Consider the following 23,966-nt stretch of genomic DNA (forward strand, 5'->3'; position numbering starts at 1 on the left):
CAAATTACTGTAAATTGTAATCCACAATATTTCTGTTTTTATAGCATTTTGATAAAATAAATAAAGCCTTGGTGAGCATAAGAGACTTCTTTAAAAACCATTTAAATAGTCTCGTATATAGTGCTGTTTGATACATCTACCTATATTTTGAAATGACTACAATAAATATATAGCTAACAGAAGATTGATACACATCTCTGTTCTTCTTTTTTAAAAACGAATGGCTGTTGGTCAAATAATATGCATAAAACGTCACTCATAACAGCAGAAATTATAACAATAAAAATAACAAATAAATAATATTTAACTTGTTCTTTTAAAGAGCCCGTGGTGAAATGTAGGCAGCTCTCACTGTGTTCTCTGCGGTTCTTCATTTGAATTTGCACCTACAATTGTTTTTTTTCTTAAGCAATGCTTTATACTCACATTCGATTAGGAGTAAAAAAAAAAAAAAAAAAGTCAAGAGAAAATTTTTTAAATTACATAAATGTTCTGTTGTATAAAAACAAAAACCTTGTCGTATAACTTTATTCATGAAAAAATGTATGATCAAAGTTGAAATAAATACATTGTAAATACACATTTGTATTCAGTCTTTGGAGAACATAAAACCATAGCATGAAGACTGGAGTGATTCAGATTAACAGAGGACATGACGAGCCAGAAATATGCAAAAATACACCACCTACAAGCATCCAATCTCACAAGCCAAGCCAAGATAACTTGGATGACTGACATACAACCCACTAGTTAAAGGTCATCTACTAGCATACTAAGCATACTGCAGTATAACTAGACCTCAGAGTCCTAAACGAATTGGGAAAGCAGAGTATTAGTCATAAAAATAAATTAAGTTTTTTGTTGTGACCATACTGCTGTCAACCACTCTATCTGAAGAATAACCAGAATCACCATCTCGACAGAAAAACAAAACAAAAAAAAAAACAGTTCTTCGATGTTATGGCTAGTCAACATGAAACAATCGCTGACACAGACATATTCACAAAAAAATTTAGTCACATTACCAAGTTTCCTTTCATGCCCAAGAGAGGTTGAGAAAGGGTTGTCAACAATTACAACTACACCCAACTGACATTTTAGCTCAGACCTTTTAAACGTTTAAAGTTTATTAACAGCTACATTTTAAAAGCTAATCAGAAGCAAAGAGAATGCTTGATTTAAGAAACATTTCACACAGAAGCTTCTATTAACTGTGGGCTCCTGTAACCCTGGCGACAAAGCACTGTCTCTTTAAGAATGCTGGGCAAGTTTGACCGACGGTTTGCCAGGCTATTTTAGCTGAGACCAAGCCCCTTACTGACCTAATTTTAACAGGAGCATGGGACATTACCAGCCCAGTGCTGAAGAAGAAATATTTTTCATTTTAATTTTACATTGCAGCAAAATGGAGCTTCTTGAACAGACATCTACTATATTGTCTATAAAATCCACATATTCTAATACCACATAAAATGCTTGGTCCTTCACTCAAACAGACAGCAATGATGAGTGCAAATCACACATTGACTAAAGACAAACAGTTTACTGGGTTCCTCATAGAACCCTGGTTCCCAAAAAATAATTCTACTCTGTACACATAATCCACAATACCTCATACGGCTTAAACTTTACATCTAGAGCTTATATTATTACTGCTGTGCATTACCCTCATGCTAACCATATGTGGCTGTCAGGGTTGAGCCAAATTCAGAATTGCAGATTTTTCTCATAATTAATTCCTTAATGAGTGAGAACTGAATAGAGCACATTACAGGAAGTGGATTTTACTGCAGAAAGAATATTATGTGAAAGATTATTACAATTTAAAATAACTGCTTTCTATTTATTTTAAAATGTCATTTATTTATCTGATGGCAAAGATTAAATTTCAGCAGTCATTACTCTAGTCTTAAGGATCAAGTCCATGATCCAAGTGCTCAAGAAAGTAGGGATGCACGATATTATCTGACCAATATCGGAATCAGTAGATGATGGCTTTAAATGTAAATATCGGCATTGACCCGATATGAAAAATCATTCCGATATATCTTGCCGATAAGGGGAATACATTGACTCAGGGTGGGCTAGCGATTATATCACATCAGCATTGCGGCTCGTTCTTGAAGCAAAGAAAATCTAAACAAATTATGAGCTCTAAAATATTTTCAGAATTTTTACAACACTTTTGCTTTTGACCATCTATAAATGTTAAATCTTAAAATAAATGTTAAGGTTACCACTGCATTTTCTTGGAAGAAAAAAAAATGCAGTGATTAATATATACCTTACTTATAATTGTTTTCATAATTATCTTCAATGTACTGTCATTATAAAATAACTTTACTATTGTTTTTTTTTTAATTCTAACAAATAAGTTATTGTTAAAAACTAACCAAAATCAAAAAATAATTATATATCATTATCGCATCGGTAATTGGCCAAAACGAGTTGAAAATTATCACCATATCAGTTTTCGGTCAAAATCCAATATTGTGCATCCCTACAAGAAACATTTTTGATTATTATCAGTGTAGAAAACATTTTTTTTTTTTCAGGATTCTTTGATTAATAGAAAGTTTAGCATTTATTTGATTTATCTTAGTAATCGTTTACTAAGTATTACTTACTAATTTTTTTACTAATGTATTTGTCTTTTTTAATCAATTTAATGCAACTTTCTTGAATGAAAGTTGTAATCTCTTTCCAAAACTTTTGAACAATAGTAAATATGAACTTTAATGAAGTTTTAATTTATTTTATTTCCACTTCCTTGCATACAATTTCAATTTGAAATTCTGAATCTTGTTTGTTACCTCAATTCAAATCCAGAAACTGAACAAGAATTTAAAGGGCACAACCCTGTTGTCTGTTAAAAGCAAGTCATAGAACTATCACAGCCATATTCTTTCAGTGGACGCGGGTTAAATACAGCCATGAGTTAGGTTATCCACAACTGTAATCTACTCCAATCCGAAGCCCTCTGCATTTGAAATGGCAATAGTTAATTTCTGCCGTAGTTCTTTCTTGCTCTTGTATGGAGGTAGACAGATCTGGTTGAAACATGTATGTGACACTGGGAGCCTGCAAAGAGAATAAATAAATAAACTGTAGAGAAAGAACATGCATGCAGTCATTTCACTGCAATCTTTTAATGTGATGATTACCAGTCAGTGGAAACATCAATCTTGGAGATCTTGAAATTGAGGTCGGCCATTCCACCCACAGGAACACGGTCACTTCCTGTGGTAAAGTGGAGCAGTTTCTTCTGCAGCTCCAAAGGAAATGCCAGTACCACGTCCCAGAAGGCTCTGTAACACCAGAGCGAACAGTCACCTTTCCAGTCATTGATATGCATGTAAGAGCATGACTATTAAAAATTGTAAACAGGACATGTACCGGATGGTGGGGTCAGTCTTGCTGTAGCCCTCATACTGTACCACGCGCTGAAGAGAACCCATGTCCAGGTTAGGACTTCCACAAACAAGGATCTCAACCTCCTCTGGCCTTAAAAGCTACATAAATTATAGGTTTAATGAGTCTTTATGGTACTACCATTGATGTGATTATGTTAATGTATATTTACAGGAAGAAAGAAAAAAACAACAACAAAAAAAGACTTAATAATAAAGTTCAATACAAGGACATTGGTTAACATAGCCATCTTATCAAAATATAACTTTTGCCACACCCTGCATGTACACAGACTGTACTGTGCAGTTTGTTGAGTAACAGACAGACAGTGTGAAAGACAGAGACTGAAAGATAAAGATATGTTTTTAAGCCAAAGAATAGACAGCAATGGTCCAAACCAGTCTGTCACGTCCTTCCCCTCCCCTAACCCTCCACCTTACCCCTCCCGCCTAAGAAGAGCGAGTCAGATATAACCGTTACAGAGCCTCTTACATAAGCAGCCAGAGACACAGTCAACTGTTGCATAACCACTAAAGATGGGGAGGGAGTAAAGTTGATCATGGCCAGAGGAATCAGGCCAGAGGAGGTTTTGAAACCATGTTTATCTCTTCTCATTGTGACACTATTTCACTATCGTCACACTGTTTAAAGAATCCACTGGACACATATATAACTGACCCTACAGCATACTGAGGGGAAAAACTGGTGATTGTGCAGTTCAGTGAACCCGGAGAGAAACCAATGACTCACAGTCTAAACATTGCTTAAAATGGTCAGATGAAATAACTCCCTCTGCTTTTCTTTTTTCTTTGTGCATATCTTGATTAAGAGAGCAGTCTGAGGTAGCACCATATTGGGAAGTCTAAATCAAGGCTGAATCATCGGCAAGATAAACATACGTGTAACTTATGATTTTCCCTGGTCCCTGAAGAAAAATATCCAACAAATACAAAACATCATACTGAACACTCTCTCGTGTGTATTTTAGATTTGCTGCAAGTCACTATTGTTCTTACAAAAGAAAGTTTTGCAATAAGAAAGAAAATGTGTATTAGCAAATGTGGTTTAATACACAGACTGTTCCAGCACACAGTTTAAACACTCCCTCATCTTGTGTTAAGACAAGAATTTGAATTAAGAATGATTTCAAGTTTACAGATACAAAACTACACTGCTAATAAATAAATAAATAAATAATTCACAATAATATATTTTCCTGAAATAATGTACACCGACACCAGAGTGCAGTAAAATAAAAAAGGAAGTCAATAATATGTTAATAATTTCTGTATTTTTTCAATTATTTCAGGTATTCTTCCAGACAAAATTGTAAACTGAATAATATATACAGATATAAAAAAAAAGTCTATTTACATATTGTCTAAAAGAAGTACAATCGTGAATAATTTAAATCAAACATAATATCACATGATTGTTGTTGTTATTATTTTAAAAAAATTATCAAACTAGTTAGTTCATTGAGTTAGCATTGGCTAATTTTAAAAATGGAGGAGACAACACTCATGAGCTCTGCAAAGTCTGTAAGAAACTGAGTCTTTGTTCAGATTCCAATTGATATGCTAAGCAGGGCAAGAGAATTGCAATTTTCTGGCGGTCTCTATGTATTCAATCTATGTGACCTTGAGTCTGAGATCTCTCCCAGCCAGTAGCTGAAGAGCCTGGATACGGTATAGAGATTGAACAAACAAAGCAGGCCCAGTAACTGGGCACCCTTCCAATAGAGGGGGAAGGGACAGCCCATACACAGATGTAGCCTTCACACACACATGCGCGCGTGCGCACACACCCAAAATGGTCCACAGACCCTGCCCTCTCTCCTGCCCCTGAAACTCTCTCTGTCTGAGAGCACTTGTAGAATATTCCAGGGCTTGCTGTGCTTCACAACAGCATTAGCTGTTAGAAATTACTAGCTGCAGTGAAATGTCAAGCTGTTTCTTGGCATCTATTAACTTGCTTCCAGAGAATTCTCCCCAGAATTCTTTATTTTAATTACCATGCAATAAGTATTTTGGTCAAAACAATGCAGCAAACTCACCATCAGGGCATTTGAGGCACACACACTATGAAAACCATGATAGAAAGCAGCAAACTGCCTGTAGATGGACTTATTCAGCAGGAAATCAATGTAGAGCTGGACATATTCTGTGTGGGGACAAACAGATCATTTTTTCAGTAGCAGGAATAAAACAATGTAGCAATTCATATTGAAAAGGGAAAACTCAGTCAAGCATATAACTAGAGTGGAAGACTCTCTCACCTTTTCTGTTTATGTTTGTTACAGGGATCTTGTCCCCTCCTGGTTTCAGATTATATGACTTGATCACTCCAAGTTCTTCTTGAAAAACCTAGAGGAAAAAAGTACAGAAATTACCTCCACTTCCAGAATCTGCAGACTTTATCATCTAGTTCAATCAGACAAACTCTTATCTATTAGATATGATGGAATGAGAAACTAGCCTATGAGTGCAAACATCCTGATGTAGATCAAGTTTAGAGGGGACTCACCTGAAATGTGGTATAGAAGTCCTCTTCAACATTTCCTTCATAGTTGAGGAGTTCCCCAAGTCCATGGGCAAGATCCTAAAATGCAAACACTCACATTTGACAAAAGTGATTTTCTGAAATCCTAGCTTTTTATATGGCCCATACTATGTACCTCTACTTTAGTAAACAATGCATTAAAAGGGACACTTTACTATACAAATCATATTGCGATTGCTGTGATAGAGATAGCTAATATTGGGCGCCCTCTGCTGGACACATGAGGAGATGCACTGGCTGAATTTGAACAAGCATTTCATTGTCACCAAAAGAAAACATAAATTAGCTTAGAAGTACACTGGAACCATTTTGTCATGTGCCATGCCATGTGTTTGAATTTAAATGTTTTTAAAGGTTTCCCTGCGGTCTTGCTAAGTTTAATAATATACCGTTTTCAAGAAACAACTCCAATGATATGAGAGGCTGGGGTTGTCATATAAAGTAGTTGCAACAAGATGTGTACCTTAGTAACTAGAAGGTTTCAGTCCAGTTACTTAAATGTTTGTTTTCTCCTATTATAAAATTATAGAAACAAGTAAACTACTGTACACTTTGATTCAAAAGTGTGAGCTGATTTTTAAATAAACTTATTTTTGAAAAAAGCCTCTAATTCTCACCAACGATGCATTACTTAATCAAAAATATAGTAAAAACATTAGCATTGTGAACCATTATTTAAAAATTAAATAACAGTTTTATTAAAACCTATAAACTAATAACCTATTTTAATATATTTAAAAATGTAATTACTTCATTCCAACATGCTGATTTGCTGCTCAAGAAAAATGTCTTCTTGTTGAAAACAGTTGTGCTTCTTAATATTTTTATATAAACCGTGACACATTTCAGGATTCGTTGATTAATAGAGATATCAAAAAACAGCATTTATTTGAACTTTGTAACATTATAAGTGTCTTTATTGTTACATTTAATCATATTGAAGTGCCCTTGCGAGAAAAAAATCATACGGACCATAAACTGGGCAAGTAAAATAAGACTTGCACATTCAGACAATCATTTGATTGTTTGTTTGCATTTGCATTTGCATTTGTTTTTCTTATAAACATTTCTCATAAACAGTAAGTAACAGTAATGGGACTCTTACTCGATATTTAGCTGTATTAGAAACAGAACACTAGAAACCAGCATTTGATGGGTTAAGGAGTTCAAAAGAAAGAAAAGCATGATACTTCAAAGGCTGCTGAGAGATTCACAAGACAAGCATGACTTTATCAGCAGAGCTGAAAGCCAACAGAGCTGTCCTCAGAACAATGCACCATCTGAGGCTTATAAATCGCATCCAGGCGATGTGTGTGAACTGTCAACTGTCTGTGACGGTTGGGTGACACCCTGGAAATGCAAAAGGTAATGCAACAGCTATTTCTGACTTCTGACCAAGTGTCATTCTGCCAGCCATTTGCTCTGTTTATATATGGCTGAGTGAGCTCAGTGTCACTAAAGAGCATAACATACTAAATAGTACATAAATGCTATATGGGCTGCTGGATTATTTTATATGAATAATACCACACTACACAGTGACAGCAGGTAGTTTACCCATTAGTTTACCCAAAATTTGGCTATATTGAATATTATACAATATGGTGTGTCACAGCTTGTGTACATACAGGCATAATCTGCTGGAGGTCGTCCAAGGTGAGGGTCGCCATGCCGACAGTGGTGTCGAGGTCACATGGCACAATGGGTGGGGTCAGCAGCTTCTTGTAGACGCAAGGGGGGAAGCGGATGTCCAGTGTGATGCTGTTGTACACTGCCAAGCCCATGAGCTGAAAGATGGGGTTAAGTGTGCACAGCTGGAAGGATTCATTGACCTGACACACACCTCCGGCCTTATGTTACATGGTGGCTTCGTCAGAAACCAAAGGCAGCTTTCTCACTGCTTGATGGTCAGTAATCTAACAGGCAGTTGTTTGTATGATGGCTCCTTTAAGATTCTGCTTTCCTAAATGTCACATCTAATGATCACTTGACGAGTTCAACTGAGTTTTAGTCATAATCAAATGGATATATATAAATTAGTTTACTTCTTTTAACTACCAAACTACACTGCCATTTAAGAGTTTGGGGTCGGTGAGATTTTTTAAAATGAATTAATTATTTTATATGTATTTATTAAAAGTGACACTAAAGACTTTTTTAATATTACAAATTAACATAACAATGCTCTTTTTTTTAACTTTCTATTCAAGAAAGTATTCTGAAAAAAGTATCAGTTTCCATATATGCTAATGTATAAGTGTTCTATTGAAAAAGAATGCCCAACTAAAACCACAAACTTCTGACTAGTAATAGCAAGTAGCCAATAATGATTCATTGTTCTAATGTAAACTAAAGCATTCTGGCTTGTATGCCTCTGGTGATGTATGGTGGACTTCTCTAATTATTTTGTCTGCTTAAACCCTGCCCCTTTCTTACAATCAACTGCAAACTCACATTCAGATCTGCCTCCATCCAATCAACAATCTATGGACAGCACCAAGTCCCCACTTGGATGTGTGTCACAATGCTGAAGAAAAAATCTGTCACTACTTCCATTACATCATGACTTGCAAGTCTGATGAAAGCAACTCGCAGCTGCAACGGGAAATGTAATCTGTTTGAGGAGCCCAATTTAATACCAATCAAAGATGAAGAGAGTGGTTAAAACATTTTGACTAATCTGCCTGTGCCACTAGTGTTGCACAACTTACTTAGTTATTTAAGATTTGCTAATATCGCAACATCACCTACAGTATAGCAAGTAATATGCATGGAAGAACACCCAATAGGTGTACAATATATTTAGAGGAAAATCTGAAGAGCCCTGCAGGTAAGTGCTTTCAGCTGTAGCCGACAACTCAGCCCCATGTGCTTTCCATATGTGTAGCGAGGGCGATGGAAAAAAAGGCCTCAGCACGGGAGAGAGAGACGGGATAGAGCAGACAGGCGGGACAGTTTCCATGAGGACTGCAATGATGAGACAACACAAACCAAGTCCTGGCAGTTCTAAACGAGACAAAACAAAACAATCTTTATTTCATAATTTTTCACTGATGTGACAAAGCATTTCTGTGTTGAAGGAGAGAGAGCTCTGAGGCCATACACTGAACCTGCAGCCACATGCACTGAGAAGTCTAGGCCAGAGGGGACAATTAGAGGGGTAACAGCAGGACATGGCAGGCTTTGGCTGCCACTGTGTCTCTCCCCGCACGTTCCTAAAAGCACCGTATGGACCATTTCTTGACTCTGACACGTGCCCACTCACACACCACATCACTTATAAAACCATTTCATAACTATGACTATATCTGTGCATCTGTCATTAGCGTCATATTGCATGATGCCTATGATTTAGACATTTACAAATCATATGGCATAAAAATAGCATATGCTCAATTTTAACAACATCATAGCACAGATTGGTGGCAGAAAATTCATTTCCCACCAGAAAACAGAAGGACGAGAATGAATGTCAGATGTATGTGCCAAACGGGAGTTGACTCTGTATTTATGTGCTATTTTAAGTTTGTCACACCCACAGTGACCACCTATACTGTATAAACTGCAGGGAAATGAAAGGATACAGCTCCAACCAATCGGAACTCAGAGTAGTTGTCACATTTCCAGCTGCTGAACCAATGGCACTGGGACTCCTTCACATACGTGAACATGCCTGAAACATGACACACAGACAGATACAGAAAAGAACAATTATTATTCACTAAGAATGAGCTAAACCCACTGATTGTCTTTTATTTACACATGCTGTCTAAATAAAATAAGGACTGATAACTGGAAGTCTGATACTTCATGTCCTGAAGATACTGATAAACATGATTTTCTGAAATCCTAGCGCCCTGTTGAGCCAGGCATTTTAATATTTTCATGTCAGCTTTTTTTACTTTATCATTTATTTTCACTTTATCATTGCTGCGTTATTCGAAAGTACGACACTATATGCAGTTTTAATTGAATTACGCAAATTAATCTAACTAGATTAATTTTCTTTCTTTTTATTTATTTATTTATTTTTTAACTCTCATAAGGTCCACAATTTATCTTACTTTCTAAGAAATGTTTTTGTAGGACAATGATCAGATTTATGTTCATTCTTTTGATTGGTCTAATTAAAAATCAAGGGTTTTGATTATGAAAATGTACATCAATCATTTATAAATTCAAATACACACCCAAACATATATATGTATGCATACTGTATGTGTGTGTATTTGTATCTGTTTTAAGTTAACTTTAATTAAATTAAGTATCAATATTTTTTTATAAACCTCAATACATTTTGTTATTGGGGAGACACATTTACTAAGTGATTAAATAGTCTTAAAATGTTTTGCCATTTTGCCTCTCATGTAAATGTATGTTTAAGAATATGCTTAGATATGTTTTTAAGAAAACTGATTTTTTCAGATTTTGTATGTCTTCCTGTGGTTACCACTTATATATTATCCAATACTGCCACTGTCTGTCCTGACCATCTTACCATAGTCTGTGTGAAAAATCTGTCGAATCAGGAGAAGAAACCACTCTTTTGTGAGTCCACCCATGTCCAACCCTGCTTCCCCAACAAACGTCACTTTCAGTTTTTTCTTCAGGTCTGCTCGCTTTCTCGAAAGCTATTAAAAAAGGAACACATTTATGGAGGGGCCATTTTTCCAAATTAAGTCTTCGCCAGACTAAGAACTTTCCAGAACATAATGTACATGCTTTTGGCTGAAAGTCCTCTTAGCCTAGGAAAACAAAATGAAGATTTGTGCTACTTCATACAGAGCAATGCAGCCCCATACAAATCTCTCCCTTCTTATAGAGCTAAATACTTTTCAGTGGTTCAAAGGAGCTCCTGGTAACATCTACAGGAACAGACGAAATTCTACGTTTCCAGATCTGGACCAAGCAGTATTACCTCATCCAGTGAGTCACTGACCAGCTGCAGACGCCTAACTTTAATGTTGAGAAACAGTAGACTCATATCCACCCTCTGCCTGCGAGAAACCTTGTCCACCAGGGTTTGCTGCATAAGACATAGAGAGGAATGCATTTATCAGTCAGCAAATGAGTTTGCAGAACATGGCCTCGTCTAGGTTTTATTCCATGTCTCTATATTTCTTGTTTCTGAGTAAGACAGATGATGTCTGTCTACTTGTGGTGTATGATGATATTATTCTCCAGCCACATGTCTGTTTATCCTACAGTCTGGACACATATGTTTGGGAGGGAGCCATAGGAATGGCCGCCCCACCCAAGCTAGGATTGTTATCAAAAAATAGTCTGAAACTAGAACATATTTTTCCCAAACAGAGATCATCTTTTACATTCTAAGATAGTTTTAGTTAGAGTGAGAGTGAGAGCTCATTGTGCAGGTGAATCCTCACCCTGGCCATGCTGATCATCTGCTGCTCAGAGTCTCTCTGGATGATGGCCTTCTTCACCACTGTGGACAGGATGAAGGGGAACTGACAGAAGGTGAACCTGAGCAGATATAGATCAGAAATTGCTTGGTTCTGAGTAGGCATTTAAAGTCTTCACTGGTGACAAACCAATTTATCTTGAATTACTTTTATTTTTCTAATCCCAATAGCAAATAGCATTTTCTTTGGCATTCAGTGGTCTCTTATGCTGACCAAATTATGCTGCATTTATTTTATCAAAAATTATGCTGCATTTATTTTATTGTGAAAAATTATTACAATTTCAAACAACTCTTTTATATATTTTAAAATGTAATTTATTCCTGTGTTGGCAAAGCTGAATTTTCTGGAGCCATTACTTCAATCTTTAGTGTCACACAGCATCTTTCACGTATCATTTTAATATTCTGATGTGGTACTCAAGAAGCATTACTGATTATCATTACAATCAATGCTGAAAAAAAGTTGTGCTATTTAATGTTTTTGAGGAAACTGTGATGCACTTTTTGTAACATTATAAATGTCCTTACTGCCAAAAAAAAATGTATACTGTCTGAAATCAATTCTAATGCGATGTTTGAATTTAAAAAAATATATATTTTTTTGCTGTCACACCTGTTTGAATTTCCGTGAGCCTGCCATGTGTGGTAATCCTCCATAAAGTCTATGTGGTCCAATGTTAGGTTGTATAAATCAGTGAAAGGGATGATAGGGGGAGTGGAAATGCTGTTTGCAGCATCTGTTAAAACAAGACCAACTTTAAGATTTTTTTGGTTCAGAATCAGTTGTAAAGAATTATGAGAAAGCATCTTGATTTTCTCCAAGCACCCCTCAAGTGGCCAGCACAGTAGTACTCACTAAGGAGGGAAAGGACTTTAGTGGCTGAGGGAATCCACCAGGAGCATTTGGCCATGGGCGGCAACTCCTCTGGCTTGGCAGGAAATAGGCGGGTAGTGATGAAGAGCTGCAAACGCTCCACCAGCTGTTTGAAACGCTTCTGAGGCAGCCTAAAATATAAACATATCATAAGCAGGAAAATATGATCCATAAACACTCCTGTTTTACTGTCAGTTTGTGTAATGCCTTGACACTGACTACCTTTGCTATTTGTTGCATTGACACATTTCACAATTAAAACCACAACTACTTGGAATTCAAAAAAGATCTCTTGTACAGACTGGCTGCGTCAGACTTACTTTTTAAACCAGTGCATCAGGAAATGGTGGTCCGCTTCAGCCAGGGCTGCTATTTGCCTCAGTAAGTGTGCATAGATGACATATGTGGCTGGGCTGGTGTACTGAGGGTTCTGCAACACAGAGAGGCATTTGAGCAAACTTCGAAAAGGAAATATAACTTTTCATTTAGGAGCAGAGAAAGAAGTCTGGCTTTTAATAAGAAGTGGCACTGCAGCGGAAACCAGCTCTTTTCCTCTCCAGTATGACCTCATCCCTTCCTTAGGCACAGCAAATGCAAATAATACAGAGGCTGCCTGACATTAGCAGCAGACAGATCAGCCCAATAATTGCCTCTGCTTTCAATTTCATTATGTCCTCCAGAGAAATGTAGGTCAGAGAGCCCATCAACAGTCTGGAGATAAATAGCACTATATGCGAACTCTGGAGAAGACAGACATCAGTACATGCTTCTGTTTATAAAAATGTCTAACTCTCACCACCACTGATCCCCATCAGATGGAGAGCAGAAAAAAAAAATTCATAAAGCTGAAAACCCAAAACGAATTAAATCCCAGTTAACCAAGCCATCGTCTCTCTTTCTCTCTGCCCACGGCTTCCCAGCCTTAAATCCAGTGGCTGTGTCCTTATTTGGACAGTCCTAGGCCAGCCTGCAGTGGTCATGTGTGAAGTAAACACTTAGCTCACGATCTGTCTGCACTAGAGCAGAGCTATGGCTGGAGTCAATGGTCCAAGTGGTGAGAAAGGAATCAAGAGTTTCCTGAAACTCAGATTCGCCTCTTACTTACCCTGGGGTGTTTAACCTGACTGCCAACACAAAGGGCAAATCAAAAACAGAATAGAGAAATTTTGCTGTGCTATGTAAGTGCTCATTTATAGGATCGCATGCAGATAACTGCTTTTGTTTGCAAAGGGAAATTATTGGTATTACAGAAAAGTATCACATGTCTTTGGGTTCTGTACAATGAAGGCAGTTTTGTAATAATGGTATGGGCTTGGTCATTAGTAAAAGGACTGAATAGATCAGCTGTGTTGGTGTAACAAAACTGAAGGATGCTAGATTTTTCAACAGTGTGAGAGTAGCTCAGCTGTTCTCAAGGCTAATGTTTTCCAATGAGCACCTTAATGTTACACCACATCACATTTGTGACCCTAGACCAAAAAACCTTAAAAGTTTTAAAAGTCGCTGGGGTATATTTGTTAGCAATAGCCAAAAAAAATAAAAATAAAAATATTGTATGGGTCAAGATTATTGATTAAGCCAAGATGTAATAGTGAAAGAGAACACTGCATTCTTAAGAGATAGACAGAACTAATAATTTCATCATTAACAAAAAACAAAACAAAAAAAACATACAAGTGTGCAAAAACAATGCCATTACCTGCACAAGAACAAAATACGCTCTAAGGTCATCCTTTGTGCGAGGCCTGAAATACAGAAACAAAACTGAAAGTGATTCTTTTATAATCTCTATTTTCTGCAAAGACCTCATGTCATCTTTTAGTGCTTTAGTGAGAGAACACAATGCACTACTCACCCTTTCCATTCTCTTAATAAGCTATTAATAATTCCCTTCAGGACTGATTTCTGTGTATCTGCGGGCTGCAAATTAGCCAGATTAAACCAATTTTATTAAAACCAAATTCAAAACAACAGACAGGACACAACTGTTTTTTGTATAATTTAATTATAAGAGAACTTCAGTCAGTTCTTGCAATGGAAAGTTTCTTACTTACCGTATGGAGTAAAGCATCATAAACAATATTGACAAATTTGATGTTTATTCCTGAGTCTTCAATAGTGTTGAAGGGAGCATTTGCTTCTTTCTGAAAAGAAAATTGAAACATAAAAACATTAAACATACTTTCTATCTTCCACTTACATTTAGTGTTTTTTTTAAAACTTCAATTATAAAATAGATGGTAAGAATAAGATTTCCTAATAAAACTATACAGAGAAGTTTTTTTGTTGTTGTTGTTGTTGTTTTATTTCTCCCTGAATGAGCTCATATTATATATATATATATATATATATATATATATATATATATATATATATATATATATATTATTTATTTTTTATTGATTGTTGTGATATTTTACACACACTAAATTAACTGATAATTCACAGTAAAAGCTGTGGTTAATTTGAGGTTTTTTTGAAGCAAGCTTATGCTCATTTTAAAGCAATATGAAAACAATCAACAGCAACTTAGCAAAAACATTTGAAACATGAGCAAGTCACTGTATTGGGAGATTCAACACACCTTAAATGCACCATTGAGTTCCAAAAAGGAGTCAAATGTGGTCAAGTAGAAATCATGAACTTGCTTCCAATCCCCTGAGATAGTTGCCCTCTCGACATCATCCCTACAGCCGGACAAAGACACAGTTAAACACGGTTTAACTGACCTGTGAAAACTGTAGGGTGACTTAACAGAAGAAGTACGTACTGAAACTCTTTGGCGGTTTTGGTCCGAATGGGAATAATGGGTTCTAAGAAAAAACGAGCCTTCACTTCTGGAGGGAGAACATCAATAGAGATACGATGTTTCTGTCTCACATCTGGACATATTGGGGGAAGCTCTCTCACTGAAAACAAACGCACACAAAATTAATTAGACAGCAGCTCACAATATGAGCAAGGTTGGCCGTTCATCATGCTCTGCAGGGGGATTTTTGCAATCACTGTACAGTTAACAATTATTTGTCATTATCTTAGCAGAAACAACAATCTAAACAATGACTCTCAGCATCACAACAACGTGCAATCACCATCAGCACAGAGTGTTATTATATTTAAAAGCACCATAGTCCTTTACTTCTCAACATAATGCACAGATTGAGCCTGATGAGTTAAGATTCACAAAACGATTTGTACTAGAATATTAAGTACTAGAGAAGGAACAACTGACGTTTTCAAGGTTCACTCAGTGAATTTACAAGGTAAAGTGAGAACATTTAATTAGTTTTAGCACCACGTCAGGCCAAAGACCATCTAGAGTCTTCCTAACAAGTCCCCAGCTCATCTGTGCTAAAGACATGTTAGGCGTGAACACACTTGTGCATCACAGACAACATCTTTGATCTCCAAGACAAAGAAAGGAAAACATCTGCTTAAAACAGTGTGAAGTGGTTATTAATTCAAAGCAGCCAAATGGACCTCTTTGAAATGCAATGAGTTTCTTTTTCTTCTTTTTTTTTTCTTTTTTTTTCAAAAGGGAAGTAATCACTCATGCATATCATTTTAAAACCATTGTAACCCTTGCTTGATTTACCTGCTTGTAGACCTAAAGCACAGACTATGGATGGATAAAATTTGTTTAATAACATATATATAAACAAAATCTTTAAATATAACAAAATATTTAATAAAGAAATAGCCCAAACTGGCAGTGCTGGAAGCAGTCTGACCTTGTTTGACTGCAGGTAGCAGGAGCGGAGAAGAAAGACTGTGGCTGCCTGACTCTCTTTTGTGATTCAGGGTAGAGATGAAGCTTCCATAAGAGGGGAAAGGGAACTTTGGTCCACGATCCAAGCTCTGCCAATGAAATGATCCTCGTTATATTCCAATATTTCTAGAAAATAAATAGTGCTGCAACACACCTGTACTCTGCTGATAAAACGAATGACAATAGAGCACAGACGCTACAATAAACTAGAATTACACTAAACTGACAGATTAACATCTAATTAAGCAAAAATAAGAAAAAGAAATACTCTTTTTTGATATCTAAATAAAAATAAGCATCAGTAAAAAAATATATACATAATAATCATAATAATAATAAAATATACATAGATTTAAACAACCTAGTTAAATGAGATTGTGTCATTCATTGCGTAACCAGCAGCATCCTTGTTGTTTTGCGGAAACGAAACATTAATGGCTGATGTAAGTTAGCTATTTTTGCGCTTTCAACTCCAGGAAAATACAGAATCACTAAAAGAAAATGCGGTGTGTGGCAGTAGGTTGAGCTAAATATTCCATGAATCATACATGCTGCTGGTGAAACTGTGATTTTTACGGAGTTATTTAAGTGTGTTGTCTCAGCAGTCGGTTAATTTCAGACAGAATCCCATAATTACCATTAGAATAATTTACACCAATCCAAAAGCAATTGTGTATTAAAAATAAAGCAAAATTCTGCTTAATACAGTGTTTAAAAGTACAAAAACATATGCATTTATGTAAGATATTTTAATGTGTTTGTTTATTCAAAAGGTATAACCATTGTCAGCAATATGAAATGCAGAAAAATACTTACATGATTTAGTATAGGAGGAAGTCTGTCTCTATCCCTTTCTTCAAAAGGACAGTTATTTTCGCTCATGTTTAGATGCATGTCCTCTGAAGAAAAGTCTTTCGAACACAGTTACATGGCTTATTTTTCTGGAAAAAAAGTTATTTTCCCGTCTGCGTAATCTCAGTGCTCACTTTCCTTTTACTTTGAGAAATACTGCAACAGTTAGTGAATCCAGTACGGTCTGTTCTTTTTGCTAAAGCAGGTGAGTTGTTGAGACTAATACGACCAAAACTGCTAATATTTGTTTGTCAAAAAGCCCAACCGAACAGAGTAACAAAAAAAGTAAAAAGAAAAGATACAAAAAATCTTCGCGACGCTGCGTTTAGTGAGTAAAGTAACTTGCTGAAGAAGTGCCGTGGCGTCTATGTGCGGTCCAGCTGTACGCTGGCGCCATGTTGTTGAGGATGATGATGATGATGATGATGATGAGGTTTGTAGTTACGGACTTGGATACGGCCGCTGCCTCGACGGAACACTGGTGCCGTGCTGTGCTGAGTCAGATTTATTGCAACATTAAGATCTTTCCTAGAACTTAAAATATACCCAGCTAAAGTCTCTATTTCTATGTAACATAAAAATTACATTTTGGTATGCGTAGTATGAAAAAAAAAACATAGGCCTTAGCATGTCTACTGAGTCATTGACATCATTTAGTGTATATGTTTATTTATGGTTAATATCTGTAAGACCATGCATGCCACTGTGATATGTAAATGTTAGATTATCATATTTTCTCTTATACCTTATATATACAAATAGTCTATGTGAACTGTAATCTTAAATCTCAATGGGGCAATATTGTCATCAGTTTTCTCTTATTGTGACCTTGAGAGGTGTAAGAGCAAACAAAAAATATTCTGCATAAATATTGCTTTGTTGTTCAATCTATTATTTATAAACTTAAAATAAATCTGTGTATAGAAGTGTCTTCCATAAAAGTATAAGATTACAATTTAAGTAATATAAAGTTAGAGTAATAAGTAGTATTCATATGTTGATTTGTAAATTCATATGTGCTTAAACATACACACATTATCATATATATATATATATATATATATATATATATATATATATGAGTGGTGCATATCGAGTATATAACTGAATTAGTGGTATTGTTTAATAACTTGCTCTGTCTATGCTCTATGGCTTCAATGGCTATGCTGGTGAAACACTGGCCAGTAGGTGGAGGGAGAGATCTGTGTTCGGAAAATGTGACTCTCAATTTGGCTTCAATGCATAGTCTGTATACAAAGACAAGTAGCTGTATGTCTGAAGCTCATCATTAAAGCAACAGTTTTCTTCAAAGCATATTTGTTTACAACAAATGCAATGAGCTAACTTAGTATAAAACTGAAAGGTTATGGGATTTCAAATTTTCAGTGAATCTCAGCAGGATATTTCAATCATTCAGTAGAGGATCAAATCGCTTTTTTGTTTTTCGAGAACACATATAGAACTAAAATATAACTCTCAGAATGACATAAATAACGTTCACCTGACAACATTTATTTCTTCAGTGAAACTCAGTTATAAATATGTATTAAATATTATTTATGTAAAATTATGTAACAACAAGGTGGAACCTTCTTTCGTTATTCAAACCACACAAGAGCATTTTCCTCTTGGAATGATTTCCAGTATGCAACTTACAATAAACCATCACTAGATTTCTATATTCGATATATGTTCACCACTTGTTTTGACCCTATTAGCCATCTGCCTTCACTGTCTCACTTCAGTCAGACAAACATTCCTATTACAGTACATTTTAGTACATTTTAGTATTACAGTACAAATAGTACACTATTTGGTACATGATTTGGACTCTGCGATTGGCATTGACTAATATGGCTCAGGTGCCATTGGCAGCTTTTAGAACTGGATAGACACCCTGTCGTACAACTGATCCTGTCAGCATGACATTAAGCCATAGACTGACACCATGCTTTACTGTTTGATTTGTTTATGTCTTCAAATGACCACATTTTTAAACAGCTATTCTTTATTGATGGAACAGACATTGAAACCAGATCATAACGTCTTAACTAACAAGACACTTTGTAAAAGCTTTCCATTAATATATCCAACATATGAACTGAAGAAAGGTTTGGGAGTTTGCCTTTCCTAGTGTCTAATTTTAATGTGGTTAAGACAATTGATTTGGATCCCAGTAAGTATATCCAGCCTTTTTGTATTCCAGAGAGACTCAAATGTTATCACTAAAATACTAAATCATTTGAAGCATGCATTTTGACACACTGTTTTTGAGGGCAAAGCTGATTACCAGCATAAACGCATGCATAGACACACATACACACATTTATTTCAGAACTAAAGAGGATATCTCGTAGACTTCTATTGTTTTTATTTTAGGTTAATTACATTTAAACCCTAAAATGTCATATTGCCTAACCTGACCCCTACCCCTAAACATAACAACCCTCACACAAACACTAGATTTAAATAGAAACATGATTTGACTGTGGGTTTTTTTTTTTACTAGTGATGTCCTGCTCACTAATGTGTGCACAACAGGATACTATATCAGTGAGGACATTTTGGATCTCACAAGCATAATCAAACCTGTACACCAATAAGTATATACTGTTTTAATGCGTATTGTATTCTTAAAATATATTCTGAAATTTCCTCTCTCCTGTGGATCAATAAAGTAATCACTTTTCACTTAAAATAGAAATCATTTTTATTTAATGCCTCACAATTACTACAGCTGAGAGTTTTTAATATTCTTTGCTTTGTTCTTTCACAGTGAACCATTTCTCAAACAGCATTCTTCTAACTGAAGCAATATTAAAAGTTTAAGGGTTAACAATAATTAATTTTTTTTTTCTTTTTATCATTTTGAAATAAATATTTTATGTTCACCAAGCGTGCAGTATCACATGATCCTTCAGAAATAATGTTAAAATACTGATTTTACGCTCAAGAACCATTTATTATTATCAGTGTTAAAAAAAAAAAACAATTTATTTAAACCTGAAATTAGATAATACTTATTTCTACTGAAGTATATTTTGAAAATATCATTCAGCAGATTCTTTCTACTTTTGAGTCCTAATTATATATAGTATTTTATTAATTTCTCATAATAACCTTAGTTATCCAGTCTGTATGCCAGTATGATTCAAAGCTGTTACATAATACGCATAAAGGGATGATTTACTCTTGTATGTCCCAGGCGACTTCGGTTTTATATGCCATCCTCATAAACATATTTCATTACACCACCTCCCATATATATGTTTCAGTAATCAATGGGACTGTCGAAGGAAACGAGCATAGAGGTCATCACAGTTTCGTTAACCCCAGTACTTGCTGTTCTGAGATGTTCATACAGTTTCCTTTGGGATCCATTGTTAAAATGAACAAATATATGTGCCTGGACTACAAAAAGAAGACTGTGTCCTTGACATAATAATCATGCATGATGCATCACAGCTGCTTTACACGATCCCTGTGAACATATGATTAACATTACACAATGAGCATGTCATGAGGGTCCTGAAAGTGACCTGTGGCCTTGCTCATTGACTGCATTACATGAGGAATCTCATGTGAGCGCGCTGAACTCTCATCTGTTTCCTTCTGGCTGGATGCCATTCCAGAGTCATGCTGGACCCTGGTGGAGGGAGCCAAACCCAGTGGAAGGTTCTTGTCCCCTGACAGATCCTGACAGCTCTCAGTTGCCTGAAGGTTGTTATGTTATGGCTGAGCTGTTCATACATTTTCTTAGGCAATAATAATAATAATAATAATAATAATAATAATAATAAAATAATAATCACTCTTTTTGACACAAAATGAAATTTTGGCTTATCTAGCATGGCAGGACACCGCACTGAGATATATATTTAACTCAGGCAGTAATGTAAACTAAGCTATGTTGCACAATATCATGTTCAGTCACAGAAGCCATTTGCTTCCTCTAAAAAAATCATACAAGTAACAATTCTGTGAGAAAACGAATCTCATAGCCTTAGATTCACATTTTTAACATCTCAGACGTACTGCATCATTTTGTGCCTTGCTTGTCACTGTAGCAGCACAAAGGCACGTTTCACACTGGATTGTGTGTGTGTGTGTGTGTGTGTGATGTGCATGGAGTCTTGGCTCATTCTCAGCTCTCACAAGTGCAAACAGCTGAAAGTGCTGCAGAATGAAGGTCTTTGTCCACAGTACTGAGAAAAACCACTGCCTTCATTTACGTCCTTCTCCTCCTCTCCGTCCATCCTTGCACAAGTGCAAATTTTAAACCATGTTAAATCATATTTTATTAGGTTTAAATTCTGTTACAGGCCAATTCAAACATTTACAATAACTTTTTTTAAAGAACTCTCTGCTGCTCACCAATGCTGCATTTATTTTATACAAAATACAGTGAAAACTGTTGAAATATTATAGTGTGAAATATAATTACATTATTATTTTTATTTTTATTATTATTATTATTTAAAACAACAATTTTAAACTGTTTTAAATATGTTAATTTAATTTATGAAGGAAAACTGAAATTACAGCAGCCATTACTCAAAGCTGTTATGGGAGAAAGGTGAGGTATGGCTATAAATAAAGGCCCCTTCTTGACACTGATTGGTTGGATTACCTGAACACGCCCTTCCTGAACTTTAAGTAAACTTCATTTGTTTTAAATTTGTCTTTACTGTAACTTTTGATCAGTTTAATGTATTCTTGCTGAATAAAAGTTTTTCTTAAATCATTTTATTCAAAAACATTTGAATGGGATTCAAAATAAAGCCTATGAATTTGTTTCTGCATGGTAAAAGTTCTCATTTTAATGCATAACACCTGTAATAAATACATTTTTAATAATAATAATAATAAAGTATTTTATAAAATAGCGTGATGCAGTACGTTTAGGGACCCATCCCATTCCCACTTTAATCCCCTTACCAGTCACCCCCCTTTTTTGGCATGGAGACAGAAATTATATACCCAAAATAAAAAGGTTTCTGCTCATGATTCTTCTGACTAGATACATAATTAACATTTTTTTCACAAAGCTGACACTTCAAAGTTTACTGTTCAGGAATCAGAATCACTCCGACTGTTATGATAACAGAGATATAAGCTCAAACATAAAAACAAAAATAAAAAATATTTTAAATTATTTTTTTTTTAAATGTATAAAAAATTATTGATGTAAGATATGAGTTTAGAGATACAGTGTAGCTATCCACAAGTCTTTCAAAACTTCATTAGAAATTTCAGAATCTAATCTGTAAAACTGTGAATTTTATGAAATATTTTCTAAGGCCGTGTCGTGTGTTTTTAGAGAAGGCTAATCTGATTGATTTATGGCACTTGTCATCTCTGTAAAATCAAACATTTAAACACTCCTGTGCTCTCTGTATGTGTGTTGGCTTTGAAAACTCCCCGTTTCATGGTTCTATTGTTCTCACCAAACGAGTCTTTCACACCTCCGCCAGGTATGACACATTATCCGCATTATTCTTTTATCATTATTCTTTTGTTTTTATTCCACATTTATCAGCGTTTTTTGTGGAATTTCAATGTTTACCAAGCAACAAAGCAGCGATCTCACTTCAGTCTCTGTATGCATTTAGCCCTTATTTATCAAAAGTCTTACTATAAAAATACAACAAAACATTTTCTTATGACCTTACATGAATTATTGTGACAGAAGTGCATTATGAATAAGAAATGCACCTGCTACCAGTAGCATTAGAGCTAACGTTAGCATCAAGCTACATCAGAAAATTTATTAAATTATTAGTACACTTTTACTCAAAACTCACTTTAAACACCGATGGAGTGTTTGCAATAACATCCTTTTGCGATCACGGGTGAAATTTGGTCACTTACTATTGTAAAAATATGCTATTTGTAGCCTTTTTCATCGCTGCACAAGTTAGCATTTCCAATGTACATTTTTTTTTTTTTTTAAATGCCCCAGATCTCAAGAAAATCTCATACAAGCTTTTCTATTGTAATCGCGGGTTTATTATTCTGACATTTTGTGTGGACAGTGGTGTTTCAGTTTTGTTTTGAGCAGATATAAACCAGGAAGGGTTCTCGAACCATGTGACACGATCTGACGCTGTCCGGTTTTGGGACTGTCAGATTGACAAGCCGAACGTCCATTCAGAGTTTGAGTGGGTCACAGCTCGAGTACACGGAAGCAAACACACAGTGTTTGACAGCACTGGGGGAGGCTATTTATCATCAGATTGCGTAAATCAGTGGAAAATGAATAGTAATGATGATTCTGTCTGAAGAAATATGATTAAATATATCCATATATCTCCACGGATATGCATCTTTGGTCTATAAATCCTTATTGACGCTGTTCAGGGAGTCTATGTGAACACGAATAAACTGCTGCAGACGTGACTGAATATGAATGAGTGGTGAATTTCTATTCAAAATGTGGCATAATAAGGATTTATTATTTTGCACTCCTGACATAAATTACTAAATAACTGTCACTGCAACAATGTTTTATCAAAATATTGGTCAAATATCACAGTTAGAGTCTTTAAACTATCAATTGATGCACAGTTTGTCCAGATAAAATAAGAGAGTGATGTTTAACGTGCTGTGAAAGTGAAACAATAATAAACTGGTGCCGTCAGCGATACTTGCACGTAAAGGAGTTAACTAGTTGCTTATTAGCATGCATAATACTCAGTCATATTGTCATATTGGCTGTTTATTAATTGTTATAAGGCACATAGTAATGCCTTACTCTGTGTAATGTGGAGTCAGAGATGTGCGGATCCATATGCAGTAGTTTATTATAGAGAATGGTCAAACAGGCAGAGATGAGAAAACAGTGTCAGGTATGTCAGGGGATATCCAAAATCAGCAACAGTAACAAGCTGAGGTCGGGGCAGGCAGAGGAGAAGCACAGTCGGTATAAACAATCCAAAGTCAAACACAGAAGGAACAAACACTAGGAAAACGCTAGAATTTGAGAGTCCAAACACTGTTTATATAGGGGAGTGGTAATGGTGAACATCTGAAGTGATTAACACTAAGCACGGGATTCTGGGAAATGGAGTTGG

General features: G+C 35.6%; 1 protein-coding gene across 1 annotated transcript; it reads right to left on the reverse strand.

The window, feature by feature from the left end:
• Positions 1 to 511: 511 nt before the first annotated feature.
• Positions 512 to 17,403, reverse strand: hectd2 (HECT domain containing 2). The gene is made up of 21 exons (XM_052612217.1): positions 16,858 to 17,403; positions 16,004 to 16,130; positions 15,043 to 15,181; positions 14,857 to 14,959; positions 14,327 to 14,416; positions 14,128 to 14,192; positions 13,972 to 14,017; positions 12,593 to 12,702; positions 12,255 to 12,403; positions 12,012 to 12,135; positions 11,361 to 11,457; positions 10,892 to 10,999; positions 10,472 to 10,604; positions 9,558 to 9,646; positions 7,602 to 7,760; positions 5,938 to 6,012; positions 5,690 to 5,777; positions 5,468 to 5,574; positions 3,397 to 3,512; positions 3,165 to 3,308; positions 512 to 3,081 (listed from the first exon to the last, which is right to left on the reverse strand). Exons 1-21 carry the CDS (start codon positions 16,933 to 16,935, stop codon positions 2,961 to 2,963), a joined length of 2,268 nt encoding a protein of 755 aa, XP_052468177.1. The 5' UTR covers positions 16,936 to 17,403; the 3' UTR covers positions 512 to 2,960.
• Between the last annotated feature and the right edge of the window lie 6,563 nt (positions 17,404 to 23,966).

Source organism: Carassius gibelio, chromosome A12 (genome assembly GCF_023724105.1).
Source record: "Carassius gibelio isolate Cgi1373 ecotype wild population from Czech Republic chromosome A12, carGib1.2-hapl.c, whole genome shotgun sequence".
NCBI lineage: Eukaryota > Metazoa > Chordata > Actinopteri > Cypriniformes > Cyprinidae > Carassius > Carassius gibelio.